The 15,669-nt window shown below is 41.5% G+C and overlaps 1 protein-coding gene across 3 annotated transcripts in view; it reads left to right on the top strand.

Moving 5' to 3' along the window:
• The window catches only part of CORIN (corin, serine peptidase), a 206,567-nt gene that overhangs the window by 115,780 nt on the left and 75,118 nt on the right, over nt 1–15,669 (top strand). For all 3 annotated transcript variants that reach the window (XM_036333055.1, XM_036333065.1, XM_036333075.1), the window contains exon 6: nt 10,798–10,911. In XM_036333055.1, coding sequence (XP_036188948.1) covers nt 10,798–10,911 — 114 coding nt within the window. The remainder of the gene's footprint in view (nt 1–10,797; nt 10,912–15,669) is intronic.

The raw sequence follows: 15,669 nt of genomic DNA, 5'->3' as shown, positions 1-15,669 counted from the left end.
ATGTAAATTTTTCATACTAATAAAAAAGATTAATCTATAAAGCATATCTCTCAAGTATTAATCACTGATACTGGTGTTGTCTCTTATGATCGCTGTAAGGCCTGTGATTTCTGCCATATCCAGCACTGGGCCTGCCACAGACAGCCTCTGGAATTCTTGGTTGGATAAATGAGGAGTCCCCAGGAACTGCCTTTTGAGGACTCTTGGCTGAGGTTAAATCAGTAAAACCAAACTGAGGAATTTCAGCGGGGAAATACTTTAGGCAGGGAGACCTCCCAGGAGCCCTTAGAATCGCGCCAAATTTTATAAAGTATTTGGCCTCCTTTTCTGTCTGTCCTTATAAAGGACCCTGGAGTGGCCATGACACATTCTTCTTAGGAGAGGGCTGCTGAGAAAAAGGGGCAGTTTTCGTCAGCGTTCTTAGAGCAGAGGCATGGCGAGCTTGCGGGGCCGGCGTTTCAGGAGGACTTTCCCACAGTGCTGAGGAGTTCCTTTCACCCTGGGTGCCAGGGAGAGACATGCAGCAGGCATCTGTCCTGAGGTTATCTTATAATGAGAACACCCGCTGAAAAGTCCATTTCGATTTCAGACAAAAATCACACGAGGTGTCAATTGCAGTTCTAAAAATGTACAAAAGCCACTTGAAATAAAATTGGCTAAGTAAAAACTGCATTTCTGAAATGCATTGGTTATTAAGAGAGTGGGAATGTCAATTCTGCAATAAACACACACACAGTATACACTAGTGTTTCCGAACGTGGTTTATGAGGATTCATATTTTTGTGACTGTATTTAAAATGCAAAATGGTTTTTTAAAAGAAAAGTGATTTGATTTTAACATAAATACTGAAAACACATAAAATACAATTGTTTTTAAATACTGTCACAACCTGGATACTTCCCATGAGTGTATCGTGGGCTCTGTGGTTTGGTTTAAGATGTGGGCTCCCTCTAGTGGCTGGTGTTAAGAAAGGCACTGGTGTTTTCTTCCCTTTGTGTTTCTCTGAAACTTAAATCTCAAAAGCATCTCGAGAGGTCTTTTATTCTATTCCTTTAAATGTAATTCAGACTATGTACTTTATATTTTGACCATTTCAGCCACATGGGAAGCCTTCTTATTTTAACAAAAAATTAGTCAATCTCTAATGGCCAGATCAAAATCAGTTTTGACTATTAAGAAACCTGATCTGATTTCCCTACCCCCGTGGCCTATTTTTAGTGTTATTTTGGCCAGAATGTGTCTCTTAATTTTGGTCTTGGTAGTTTCCATATGTTCTAGAAAGGCTCTGGGCCGAATGCAAAGTTTATTTAGCCCGTGCTATATGCGGCCACTCTTCCAGGTCTTATGGCTATAGTAGGAAATAAAAAACAACAGTCGCAGCCCTGATAGAGCTTCTGTACTCTGACACATGTAGATATGGTTTATAAAGATGTAAACCATAAAGACTGGTATACTTGACTTCACCCACATGTGAAACTTCTGTTATAGCTAAAGAGACTACGAATTAAAAAACAAGTCAATGATGGATGGCCCGCAAGAAAATAATTGCAACAAGAGGAGCTCCAATAGACAAATAAGGAAGAAAACCAATAGGGAAAATGTACCAAAGATACGAGTAGACTTCAATTGTGAAAGACTTCACAGTTGTCTGCAGTAATAATTGGCCAAAGTGGGATTTCAAATTTACTCAATGTTCTTTAGGAAAAAAAAAAAAAAAAAGTCACCCCACTGGCATTCCCCGAGTGTCCACAAGCTCAGGCTGAGTCCTTGCCTCACAGGGTCTATGGGCTGAGTATGGCTGCCATCCGGTGATCCTGCTTAGAACTACCCAGCAATATCACCTCCATGCTAAGCTCAGTCCCCCGACCCATCTCCCATTGACGACCCTCATGTCATGGTTTCCCATGATTAGTTTAAGCACAGTAGGTTGATCAGTAGCGTATCTTAGACATCACAGCATTGCTGCTCAAATTGCAGTTATGAGAATTTACAGTGATAGGAGCATAGGTTTTGACTTCCTATTATCTGCAGCTGTGCCTGTCCTCCTTTCATAAAGCAGACCATTCCCTACTTGACTCAGGGCTGAATGTTAAGGTTATTTTCTATACATTTCTAGTCCCTCTCTTGAAACTTCACCTCTTCCTGCATTAGCTCATTCTGGCCCCCCGATTGGATGCCTTTATCTTGTTCAAAGTGGGTATTATTCCTGTTTATTGGTACAAAGGATCATATGAATCCCGTGAAGACTTTGGAAAGAAAATTCGCAGTTTCTCTTCCCCCTACCCCCTCTCTCTGAGCCCTTGGGTGCTGTGTGCCCAATCTTCTAGTCTCAACACGTTGGCAGCTGTGACTCTGGAATGCAAGTTAATTAAATTGTGCTTATATTTAGTTTTAGGCAAGGTTGACTTTTCCCCATGTTAGGTTTAGTCTGTGTGGCTTTGTTATATACAATCCTGGTAACTAGGGCTCCTAGGAGAGACTTGGGTAGCTGCACTGTGAAAGGCATGCCGTGGTAGAAAGTGGAGGAAGCATGGGAAAGAAATTCAGAGGACACGTCTGTGTTCTACCAGTATGTAAACCATTTCACAGGACACACGTGATTTAACAGTAAAAGTGAACTTTCTCGGAGCAGTTGACTCCCTTTTCTGTCTATGAGCCCAGGAAAAGCGAGGCATTCCATCCCTAGATGTTGTTATATTGGTTTCTGTGTGACGATCTGTAAGAATCATGTTGTTTTTCTGTTATCTCGGTTGTTACAAAGAATACAATCACCCCCACCTTCCAGGTCTGCTGTATCCACGGGGTTGAACCCCGAGTTATTTGCAGGTAAACCCTCTAAGCACGAGGCGTTTTTTCATGACATATAGTGATGGGTGTCTTCAGGGGTGACTGTCCTACTCCCCAGCCTTAGTAAACAGAACATACTGGGTTTTACCCAATTCGGTGCCAGACACTTGATATTACTGATTAATATTCTCAAAGACAGTCTCAAAACAGGTAGGATTCAGATAAGAAAACTGAGGCTCCAAAAGGTTGAATAACTTCCCAAAACAGTACAGAAAGGTAATGTATTTTATTTATTTGTTTAACAATATATATTATAAATATATTATGCAATATAGTATTTGTTATATATTCTATTCATTTATTCAATAATAATATATTTGTAATATATATAAATAAATATAAAACATATTTATATATAATTATATCATATAGTATAATTATTTCTCCTGATTAGAGATCCAGTCAGTATCAGTATTGATAGTAGGGTGAATGTTATAAACTAGTTTCATCACCATTAACATTTTCAAGTTCTAATAGTAGTTAGAATTCAAGTTACTTGAATGCTTGGGGTCTTTTAAGTTTAAAGGATCAGAGAACCAGAAGTACTAGTATCTAGGTTTTCCCAGCCTTGCCAATGGAATTTGTGCTGTCGCATGGGGTGCTACTGCATGGGGGCAAGTGAGGGGGGCTTGTTGCCATCAGTTAAGAGGATGGAGAGTAGAGAGGGTCCGACAGAGCTCTTAGGCTTCAGAAGCTTTGAATCCAGCTCTCTGATCTGAAAGACAGATGAGACCCTACAGTATCCTGACGATCAGTGAATGTTAAGATTGGTAATGCTTTGGAATACTCTGTTATAGTAATTAACAACAGAAAGTAGGTAGGGAAGTCTTTATGGGATTGGAAGTGAATTTCTAGACATTAGAGTAGAACTATCATCTGTTCTTGATAGATTTTTTTCCCCAAAGTTCTTTGCACAGTAAATTCTAAATTTATATGTTTATTCTATTTCTGGGTCTTTAGCCACAATATTGCAAAATCATAGACAATTTATTCCAGCATTAAGATGGTCAAGACATAAAATTGACTAAAATAGAAGAAACTGGGATTAAAAATAAATTTGGTTTGCATTGCAAGTGATATCCACAAACTATTAACTTGTAAAATGAAATCAATCCAATTTGTGTAGCCTAACAAATAAGAAAGATAACATCAGAGAGCTCTTAAAACTGGTTATTTTTCTTTGTTTATCTTTCTTCTAAGACTTTCCGTAGATGTCATGACTGAGTTACACGTTTAATAAAAGTCTGGAAACATGTTAATATGTATAATGTTTCACTTACTACCACATGCTTGCAAGGGACTATATTCTTTCCAAATCACATATATTTCCTTTATTTATGTTAGATGTATACACACGGCCAACTCTTTCATATGCAACATCCTACATTTGTTTGAAATTGGTCAAAGGTAGTTTATAATATTGTTCCATCACTTTCATTTTATGATTCATAGTGAGTACTTCTAAAATACTATTTGAGAGAGCCTTCAGAGTGGGGAAAATCTCAGAGTATTTTAAAGCGCCATTAAATGGTAATTATTTGTTCAGAAGATAAAGTGTTTATTTCCTAAAGCAAATTGAGAAAGTGGCACCCCTCCAAAATGTTTGAGTAATTAGAAACCTCTGCCTGCCTTTCAAGAGGGTGGACTCTAAGCATGCAATTTCTAAATCATCTATGCTCTTTGGAAAGTTGAAGTTACGTTATTGTACTTATTTGCAGGAAATTATAAATAACAGAATCCTGATGTGCATCTTATTTTCTAATGATTTTTTAAAATTCTCACTGTGTTTACATTTTTTATTGATTTTAGAGAGAGAGGAAGGGAGAGAAACATTGATCAGTTGCCTCCCATACATGCCCTGGCTGGGAATCGAACTCAAAACTTGGGTATGTTCCTTGACTGGGAATTGAATCCTCAACCTTTTTGTGTACAGGATGACGCTCTAGCCAACTGAGCCACCCGTCCAGGGATTATTTTCCAATTATTTTTAAAAATATATTTTTATTGATTTCAGAGAGGAAGGGAAGGGAGAGAGAGAAACATCAATGATGAGAGAGAATCATTGATAGGCTGTGCATGTCCTGTGACCCCTCTCCCCCCATCCCCACTGGATATCAATTCTGCAACCATGCATGTGCCTGACCAGGAATCAAACTGTGACCTCCTGGCTCATAGGTCAATGCTTAACCACTGAGCAACACTGGCCAGACTATTTTCCAATGATTTTTTATGGAATTTTCTCTTCATTCCTCCCTCCCTCCTTACCTCCCTTCCTTGGTGCATCTCTGTCTCTCTCTGCCCCTGTCGCCCTGTGTGTCTGTCTGTGTCTAGCCACACATGTCTCCTTGCTGTTCCTGACACCTGCCAGGCATGCTCCTGCCTGAGTGTCTTCTTAAAAACATATATACATTTTATTAATTTTAGAGAGGAAGGGAGAGGGTGAGTGAGAGAGATAGAAACATCAGTGATGAGAGAGAATCATTGATTGGCTGCCTCCTGCACGCCCCCCACTGGGGATCGAGCCTGCAGCCCAGACATATGCCCTTGACCAGAATCCAACCCAGGACCCTTCAGTCTGCAGGCCAATGCTCTATCCACTGAGCCAAACTGGCTAGGGCTGCCTGAGGGTCTTTGCATTGGCACTTCTGCTGAAATCCACCCCTGAGATTTGGTTAAATCCCCTACATCTTTCAAGGTGTTGCTCTAATGTCAACTTTCAATGAGACCTGCCCTGATTTAGGGCCCTGTCCTACCCCACCCTGACATCTCCTGTATTTTTTAATTTGTTGTACTCTTTCCCCCCCCCATAGCACTCATTACCTTCTGACCTAATATATAGAAATGTTCTTATTTATTATGCTCATCATGCTCATTATGTTTGCCTCCCTATAATATAACCTCCACAAAGCAAAGGATCTATTTGGTATTCAGTGATGTGCCCCAAGCTCCTAGAAGAATGCCAAATTGGCCAAGTAAATGAGTGGAAAATTAGAGAGCAACATAAGCTTTGCTGATTCCATATGGCAGATGGAAGAAGTGATTACCCCTCCCATTCCTCAGAAAACAACTTGAAATATCCCATTAGATATTTCTGTCTTCCAAAGGGTCTTCTCTATACCCTGCCCCTCAGGGAGGCTCAGCCAACTTTTTATTTATGTTTCCCTCCTGGCAGTGCCAAGAACACTGGCTCCCTCCTCTCTCTCCCCTTGGGGATCCTCACTCTGTTTATACACAGAACTTTCTGATATCCCTATGCACACCTACCCAAACATATTAATGTTTAACAAAATGAGGGAGCATCCAGTTGATATGACTTAGAAGGTAGGGTGAAGAGCAAGTTTGCTTTACTTGAGCATAACTTTGGGTTTTTACTCTGCTCTGTCACATCTTATCTTTCACCCAATGACTTTATCAATCTACTAGAGGCCCAGTGCACAAAATTCATACACTGGTGTGTGTGTGGGGGTGTCCCTCAGCCTAGCCTGAACCTTCTCCAATCTGGGACTCCTCGGGGAATGTCTGACTGCCGGTTTAGGCCTGATCCCTGTGGGACTCACAATCCGGGACTGCTGGCTCCCAACCGCTAGCCTGCCTGCCTGATTGCTGCTAACCACTTCTTCCTGCCAGCCTAATCACCCCCTAACCACGCCCCTTCCAGCCTGATTGATGCCTAACTGCTCCCCTGCCAGCCTGATCACCTCCAGATGCCCTCCCCTGCCGGCCTGGTTGCCCCCAACTGCCTCCCCTGCTGGCCTAGTCGCCCCTAACTGCCCTCTCCTGCCAGCCATCTTGTGGCTGTGAGCACTGCCATCTTTGAGGGTGTGGCAGTCAATTAGCATATTCTCTCCTTATTGGCCGTGGGTGCTGCCGTCTTTGCGATGGTGTGAGGGTCAATTAGCATATTCCCTCTTTATTCGATAGGATTATGTCCAAAAATACAGTGCTCTCCACAGGAGGAATTCTTCTATTGGCTGCTGAAAGATTACACTCATTCTCTTTCTCTAGTTAAATAGCCTTGTAAAAGGCAGAAGCAATATGGTTGGCAGTAACTTAATTTCAAGCACCATGTTCAATGAAGGACTGACAAGCTCTTAGTACAGGCTCAGGAGATGATGCTCTGTGACAGGTCAGCTTTCTCTTCAGAGGTAGAGTTGAATGGGAGCTTCAGACTTTAAATAAAGCTCCAAGACAGGATGAATGAGGACACTACACAGAGACTGGTGAGTAATTTCTGAAAAATACTCTGCCAATATACTAGCAAATGCTGCCTATAATACACATGCAGAGAGTACTGAGAGGGCTGGAAATAGTTGCAGAACATCTAAAAGTCATTTCAGGCTATGGCAGTTACTTCAGCAGTCCGTTACCAGAGACAAGAATAGTGAAAAGAGCTGATCATCTTCACGGGTATATATTCTTCAGCATGCATGGAGTTCAAGTTCAGGTGATTTATAATTGACCTCATCTTCTGGACAGGTAAACTAACATCTTAGGCAGTGTACCTCTGTATACTGAAATCTTTGCATTAATGTTATTTAAATGTCATATGTGTAGATAGAAGTCAACGTTGGTGTGATGTATCTTTAGTTGGTAAAAGTATCTTTATCAGATGATGATGAGTAGAGTACATGCTACATGAAAGTGGGGAAATTATTTTTGTTTTCTTTACTGCTGTATTTCTAGGTGCTAGAATAATGCCTAGCACGTGGTAGGTAGTAAATATTTGCTTAACGAATGAATGAATCTTCCTTTGACCAATCTGCCATTTATTTAAAGCCCAGTATGTACCTCTTAGAATTATAGATGATGTTAGTGAAAATGGTCTCAAGATTGTGTAGCATGACTTTGCCTCGGGAATCTCTTTGTCACCTAAAGGGCTAAGCCTCAATAAAGGCTGTTGGAAGATGATTGTTATAAAACAGTAAAATTTATGGTTGAAAATCTCTACAGAAACCCAGAGCTGACATGGAATGTCATCTCATCTGATCCAGTCCACCCAAAGGACAGACATTTATCTTTTGTTTAGAGAGAAAAATAAAGGCAAGTTTGAACTTTTACCCAGCCCTGGTGGCCTTGAACTGACCACAGCTGTTTCTGTACCAAAGACAAGGATTGGGGATAGGGTGGAGGATTGAGCACAGACCTCACTCTTCTGGGTGGTCTTCACCTTTTCCTGGCTGCATGGCTCTGGGCAATTGCTGTCTTAACCACATGACACTCTAGCTCCTGTATTTGTAAACTACCACTTCTCCCAAGGAAGATGTGATAGAATGTCTACCTGTCTACCTTAAGGGGCTGTTTGGAAATTCCAGATAAGATGTTTTTGAAGTACTTGGCTTAGTTGAACAGTTTCACACAAATAAAAGTAGAAATTCTGAGTACAATTACGGAGAAATCAAACAGAACATATCCAACAGTTATTCTAATTGTACAAAAATAACATTGATTAATGAAACTATGAACTTCTAAAGAAAGAATAAAGAAACAATTGACAATGTCCTAAAGTCGAGGGCAGCCACACCTCCCACTGAGGAACCACACAGAATAAGTCAGTTTCTGCAGAATCATCCAAGACACCACGGGATGGTGATAATCAAAACAATGCAAGCAATGCTATGCTTTAAATTTGATCCTGATTTGATATAACCATACACCAGAAATAGCTTTACTGCAGTAAAATATATAGGGTCTTAAAGATGAAGTCTAGATATTTACTGCTGAGCTCTCAGCTGCATTTCCGAGGAATCATCAGCACCATAAGGTAGGGAATGCAATACTTCTTCTGAGGCATTGCGGTTGCTGAAATGCAGACAGATGGAATTCATGCACTCTCTAGTCTAACACAGAAACAGCCTCACAATAGGATCAACACTTATTCCTTGAACATTTTCTCTTAAGCCTAGAGAGAGGATATTGTCTAGACCGGCTAGTACAATCTAAGCGTTTTTCACTTTATATTTGGTTTCCTTTCCACCCTTTAGGAGTCTGTACCTGTAGCAACAGGTACAGTCCTGTGCTGCCCCCTCTAAGACTATGCAAAATATAAACACCTTTCATATTTTGGCAGGTGAAGTCCATAGCTCTAATTTGTATTGATATGGAAATCCTGGGGTTTAATGGGAAACCAGACTTTTGTTGTTGATATGGTGAGGATTGCACGTGATAGCATCATAGAAACTTGCCAAATCAGCTAGTATTTAATGGCCAGCAAATCGAAATTCTGGTTTCTGTGACAGCATTGGGAACTAATCCATGAACAGCACTTTCTCTTTGCCTTGTGCCAGTGTATTGTGCCCCATTGAGATGGAGGTGACTCTCCCCAGCAAATGTGAATGAAGAAGCCCTCGGGTGCCGCCCCTCTGCTGGGGCCAGGAACGCGGGAGCTCTGACAGACTTGGGCCTCTAGCCTGAAGCGTTCAGAGTCTGCACTTTTCTGAATTTCAATTTCTGAGTAAAAAATGTTGCATGTTTCCTGGTTCCCTTTAGCTGGTCAACAAGATTCATTTCATTAAGGAATATGTGGTTTAGGGAGTGGTGACAGTGAGGGAGGAAGACAAAGAGAGACAGAAGTTTTCAAGGGTTGTATTTATCTACTAGTACTCTGGATTGAGAACTCATGAGAAAAGTTGGTGGTTTTTGTTGGTTTTTTAAGTTCACAAAGGAAGACATGGTCATTAGAAGAACATTTGTAAAATGCAATGGATTTGTGTAATACAATGAAGAAGGTAAAAATTACTTTATATCCTAATACCAGGGATATAATCACAGTGACCTTTGATTTACTTCTTTTTAGGCCAAATTATATTATGCTTTTTTTTGACCATATGGTGTTTTTCTACTCCTTATTACCTTGAATTGTGCTCCAGGACATTATTTTTGACAATATACTTTTCAATGACTGTAATGGTATTCCTTCTTATGGAGGTACCAAAATTTGTTTCCTCAATTATTAACCATGATGGCATGAATATCCCTGAAAAGAAAAACTTGTATTTATTCACAATAATTTCCTTTGTATAAAATTCAAGAAATAAAATTGTTGGGACAAAGGTTATGTGCATGGAAAAGGCATTTGATACACATTACCAAATACTTAAGTGTGTTTTAACACCCACTTTGTGGAGCTGATTTATTCTCTTATTAAAATATGTTCTAAGCTTTTATCTTATATTTATTATCTATAGTAATTTTGAAACAATGGATTATTTGTTGAATTTTCAGAAGAAAATGAGCACCACAGTGCTAAAAAGCAAATAATACCAAAGCGCAACTACGTTAAGAGAATGAAAATATGATTCGCTAATGCTACTTTACGTTCTTTATGCCAAGAACAGACTTGGAGGTTTTTAACTGGCATTTTTATTTACGGCGAGTAAATATATTTTAAATACAGGGGCCTGGAGTCTGTGCCTGTGTTGAGCACACTGCAGGTGACTATTTTACTGTACCTTTCTCTGTGCAACATCGAATAGTGTTTTAGAAGCTAGAGGGGGTTTTGTTTTTTGTCTTTTTTGCTAATAATCACCCATATGTGGTTTATTATCGAAAGCTTTTAAAAAGTATTTGTTCAATAAATAGCACTCCAGTTTGAACTAATTTTCAGTTATTAAGAAAAATACTCCCATTTGGTATTGTCCCTACAGAGGTTGAACCAATCGATGGGGCTGCTCTCTTGAGCTCCACACATGCCACCCAGGGGCCCGATTTCTTTTGCTTTCCCAAGGCCAATGGGCTTTGTATTATTTCCAAGTCGTGTCACAGGGAAGCGTCTGTAGGGCCAGAGGAAAAATTGATGACCATGAAACTGCGGGGATTTAGAAACAAATCTGTTGAACAGCAAGGGAAGTTTTTCTTGTTCTTTATTTGCTTCTCTTATTTTTAAAAGGAAAAAAAAAACAACAACAAAAAACCAAAGCATTATTCTGACGTTGTTTTTCTTCCCTTTTCAGCGTTCTGTGGAGGGGGCGAGAGCTTTCTGTGCGCCAGTGGGATCTGCATCCCCGGGAAACTGCAGTGCAATGGCTACAACGACTGCGACGACTGGAGCGACGAGGCTCATTGCAGTATGTGTCAGGCCGCGGGGTCCCGTGGGCGCGGGCGGGGGAGGACAGGGATGCTCTGCGGGGGCCTGGAAACCAGCCGTTCCACTGTCCCGTCCTGACAACCGGCATATGCTGGACTGCTCGGAGGAGTTTGCCTTTCTGAAGGGAGAGCGCCTGTTTGCCTTCCCCTGGGGCAGCACTGTGTTTGCACACCTTTCACAGGCCTGTAGGAACTCAGCAGCTCCGTGCGCCTGGAACAGATCAGGGGTGGAAGTGTTTTTGCATAAAGTCTCTTAAAATGAGGAGAAGGCTTGTCGTTTATTTTGTTTGGGTGAGGATTTTTGTTTTTGTTTTTAAAGCTTTAAGGGTATAAAGGTCAACTTTTTTAAAAAGGACATGTTAATAGGAACATTTTTCGCCCTCATGATTCTTCACATTCATGACACAGCAGATGCCTAGCCTCCTGTTGGTTTACGCTTCCTCTAAGCCTGAAGGTGGTCAGTGGCATTAACTGTTTGAGATCCATAGCTCGGTGGGTTCAGCCTTCAACACCCGCCCTTAACTTACCATTGATTTGATTAGTCTTCAGGGGATTGGTCGGCGGTTTGCCCAATATTGCATTAATGTGCTTGGGCTGCCACACAAAATTCCACAGACTTCATGACTTTTACAGCAGGAAGTTGTTTCTCACTGTCTGGAGGCTGCGAAGTCCAAGATCAAGGCCCAGCAGGGTTCAGTGTCTGGTGAGAGTTCTCTTCCCAGCCTGTAGGCGGCTGCTGTCCTCTTGTGTGCTCACCTGACCTCCTTAAAGGGAGAGAGGGAGAGAGGGCAAGCAAGAGGGGAATATGGAGAAGCAAGTAAAAGAGGGAGAAGGAGAAGGGAAGGGGAAGGGGAAGGGGAAAGGGGAAGGGGAAGGGGGAGGGGAAGGGGAAGGGGAAGGGGAAGGGGAAGAGGAAGGAGAGAGAGAGAGAGAGAGAGAGAGAGAGAGAGAGAGACAGGGGTGTTGGGGGGTGCTCTGGTACCTTATCCTCTACTTACAGGGGTACCACCCTATTGGATTAGTGCCCCACTCTTAGGACTTCATTCAACCTGCATGACCTCCTCACGGGCCCTCTCTCCAAATAGGGTCATGTTGGGGGCTAGGGCTTCAATATGTGCACACTGGGAGATCAGACATTCAGTCCATGACAAAGGCATATTCAGATTGCAAGTCATTTTACACTTATGCAATAGATAAAAAGGAAAAATTAGCCTCAAGAATACAATGTAGGATCTGCATCTAAAACGGAACCGTATGCTATTGTGTTCTAATTGCTTTTTAATGGTTATATGAGCAGCAATCATTACTATGAGAAAAGCTGTGTTTTACTCCTCGTAGAAGTTGCCAACGCTTTGTAAGTGCTCGCAATGATTGACCACAGTTGAGATTCCTCTGGTCTATGTGTCAAGTAGACCAACTTTTCTTCCATCTGAAGGGTTAGGATGCTTATTTGTCATAACTTTTAAAGGCCATATATCATGGTAACATTTCAGATCAGTGTTTCCCAAACTGGTGTTCCACATTGCCTGAGTCTTGAAAAATGTTTGAGAGAAAAAAATAAGTTTGAGAAGTTCTGTCTATCAGATTTACTTCTTAGATATTTACAATTCATATTTTTGCCTTAAAGGTTCTAAGAAATCCTGCAAGTCAAAAAAAAAAAAAAAAAGACATTCATTTTGCTTAACTTGGTATTTCCTCAAAATTACATGTTTAGAGATACCCTAAGCTTAATTTATATATTTATTTATTCACTCATTCACTGATGTATTTTGCAGAATATCTAGCATCCTGTGGAACTTCAGTTATGCCACCTATATTTTTGGAAATGTTTTCATTGAGACATTTGTTTTTATAATTTGGAATTCCCTCTTCAGGAAAACCTATGGCAGATGATTTTACATAGAAAACATTTTTGTAGGATGTATGTTTGCGTTAGGGAATGTTGCTGTGGACTACAAGAAAATGTTGTGCAAATTACCCACAACAAGGAATTTAAATAGAATTATATCCAGTTTATGGGAATGGTGCTCTCTCTCAGTTGTGGCCCATGTGATGGTATTATTAAAATTTCCATGGGCCTCTCCCCCCAGGGGTGGCCCGACGCGGGCTTCCTCATTATGGTCCTCTGTTGCGCTGAGCATGGCACTTTACACAGTGAGAGCTTTCCGCTGCGTTTGTTGAAACTGAATTTGAAGGAGTACATTGCCAGTACTCCTAGCCAGTGCCTGACAGAGATGGTATTCCTATTCTGGAAGGTCTTTAGCAATGTCTTCGGGGCTGAACTTTTCCTTAAAGAAGATATGGCTTTCCTTAGACACACTTCCAAACCGATCTGGTCAGGTCCGTTGAGGACATGCATTCCTCAGAATCCTTGTCTGTGAAGATGCGTCGGCAGACATTGAAATCTTTGCAGGCAATTGTCTCTGACCTTACAAGGTCACCTGCCTCTGTGGAATCTCAGCACGTGTGCTTGGAGAGGGTGCCACCCTCCCGCTGTCCCCACCCTGCAGTGAAGGACCCGCAGCAATCAGAGCATGAAGGTAGCCCACAGATAAGACGCTTCTGGGGGTGGGGGGGGGTGGGGGAGAGGAGGGGGCGGACGTTGTGCTGGGCCTTTCCAATGAGGAGCAGGAGGAGGAACCTGGTGCCTGGCTTCTGGCAAATAGGGGAAGAAGAGGAGGAAGAGGAGGAGGAGGAGGAGGAGGAGAAAAGGGAGGGGGAGGGGAGGGGAAGGGGAGGGGGGTAAGGAGGGGCGAGGAGATGGGGAGGAGAGGGAGGGAGGGGGAGGGGGAGGGGAAGGCCTTGAAAGAAAGGAAGGGAAGGTGTATTTTTTTTGTGAATTCCCCAATCAACTGTGCTGGAAGCATGTACCTCCATGATTTGACTTAATTTTCAGCAAAGAAGGTATTCTCTTCCCCTTCTGTTCAGATGCCAAGCTGAGGCTTAAGGCAATGAAAAAATTTGCCAGTGGTTCCAAGTGCTAGGTCTGAACCCAGTCTCGAATGGGGCCAAGCCGAATGCTGTTTGCTCCTGTGCTGCCTTTGACTTGCCCTTGTCCATAAAAGACTCTCGGCGGGCGAGTGGTTTTATTCTGATCATTGCTATGGCAAATGTCTATTTTGGATGCTCTGTTGTGCTTGGGAGATGACTGCCTATTACAGGTATCGGGACTGCTTCCTGACTTTCTCCCCTAACTAATTTTGCTGTGTTTATCAGTCTCATCCTAAGTATTTGTAGAATGAACAGATTTCCAACCACCTGGAACAATTTAATGATGTAGCATAAGGAATTTTGAAAATTACGAAAAGTTTTCTTTTAAAAGTTTCTAGCTCTACGACGTTAGGCAGGCGACTTCTCTAGCCCTGGTTTTCTTTGTCATCCAGATGGGTTGACAGTGGCATTTCCACATGTAGGGACTCTAATTCAGGTGGTTTTCCAAATGATGTTTCCCAAACATCACAAGTGACTGCATTTACGATATTCTTTTTTACTGAGATAGGGATGCAAGTAAATATGAGAAATATTTCCATCAAAATAATACAAATATTTCATTCTCCACTGAAGGAAGAAGCTTCAGATGTCTGGAAAATTCATGTCTGTTTAGTGGCAATTTGGTTATGCTGAATCAATCCAACTATTGAATATCCTTGAATTCCTGCTGTGTGTGAAGCATATTCTAGATGCCTAAGAAGTATAATGACTCTTAAGACATGGTTTCTTTCTTCGCGAGGCTTTTAATCTAACCAGGGAAATGGCCTAGAAGCATAGAGATCATTGGATGTGGTATTTTAGAACAATGTAATAGAAGAGATGTCACAAAGCAAAAGAAGAGTGCTGTAAACAGAAAGGGAGGTTCTGTAAATTGGGAAGAGAGGAAGGTTACTGGGAGTTTGGTTGGCATGAAATAGCTGATGAAAAAGGTGGATTAAAGCCAGGCTTTGGATTGAAGTGATCTTCAGATACTGTGGAATAGTGGTTCTCCATTGGGGACAATTTTGTCTTCTAGGGGACATTTTTATAATATATGGAGACGGATTTGACGCTCACAACCGTGGGGGTTGGGAGCAATGCTATTGGCATTTAGTGAGTTGAGGTCAAGGATGCTGCTACATTGCATTGGGTAGCCCCTCCCACAACAAAGAATTATGCAGTCCAAATTGTCAACAGTACTGCAAGTCAGAAACCCTTCAGTGGTTCTCAACCTGTGGGTCGCGAACAATGAAAATACATCCTGCATATCAGATATTTACATCACGATTCATAACAGTAGCAAAATTAGAGTTATGAAGTAGCAATGAAAATAATTTTATGGTTGTGGGTCACCACAACATGAGGAACTGTATTAAAGGGTCGCAGCATTAGGAAGGTTGAGAACCAAAGACAGAAGTCAGTAGTCAAAAGAACCCCAGGTAGACGAGAAGCCTCGATTCACCTCATAGCCCTGCTATTAGTGAGCTGGGCAACTGTGGGCAAACCATTTAACCTCTCTGGTCATCTGAAAATGAGGAGATTTGGAGGGAGAAATTGAGCATCCATACTGGAACCTTGAAATGAGGCAACATATTAATGCTTACAGACTCATAGAGACTGAGCAAATTGAGTGAAATCCTTGATAAAAGGTTTTCTGTTCCTTCGTTTTCTCCCTTAATCTCACAATCATTTTAAGAGACAAAAGTTAATAGTGTGAGGTGCCAAACTGAAATAAATATTAACATGCAAGAACTTCATTTTGTATCAAG

Source organism: Myotis myotis, unplaced genomic scaffold (assembly GCF_014108235.1).
Source record: "Myotis myotis isolate mMyoMyo1 unplaced genomic scaffold, mMyoMyo1.p scaffold_m19_p_1, whole genome shotgun sequence".
NCBI classification, from domain to species: domain Eukaryota; kingdom Metazoa; phylum Chordata; class Mammalia; order Chiroptera; family Vespertilionidae; genus Myotis; species Myotis myotis.
Note: the sequence above shows the minus strand (reverse complement) of the source record. Positions and strands in the feature narration are given on the sequence as shown.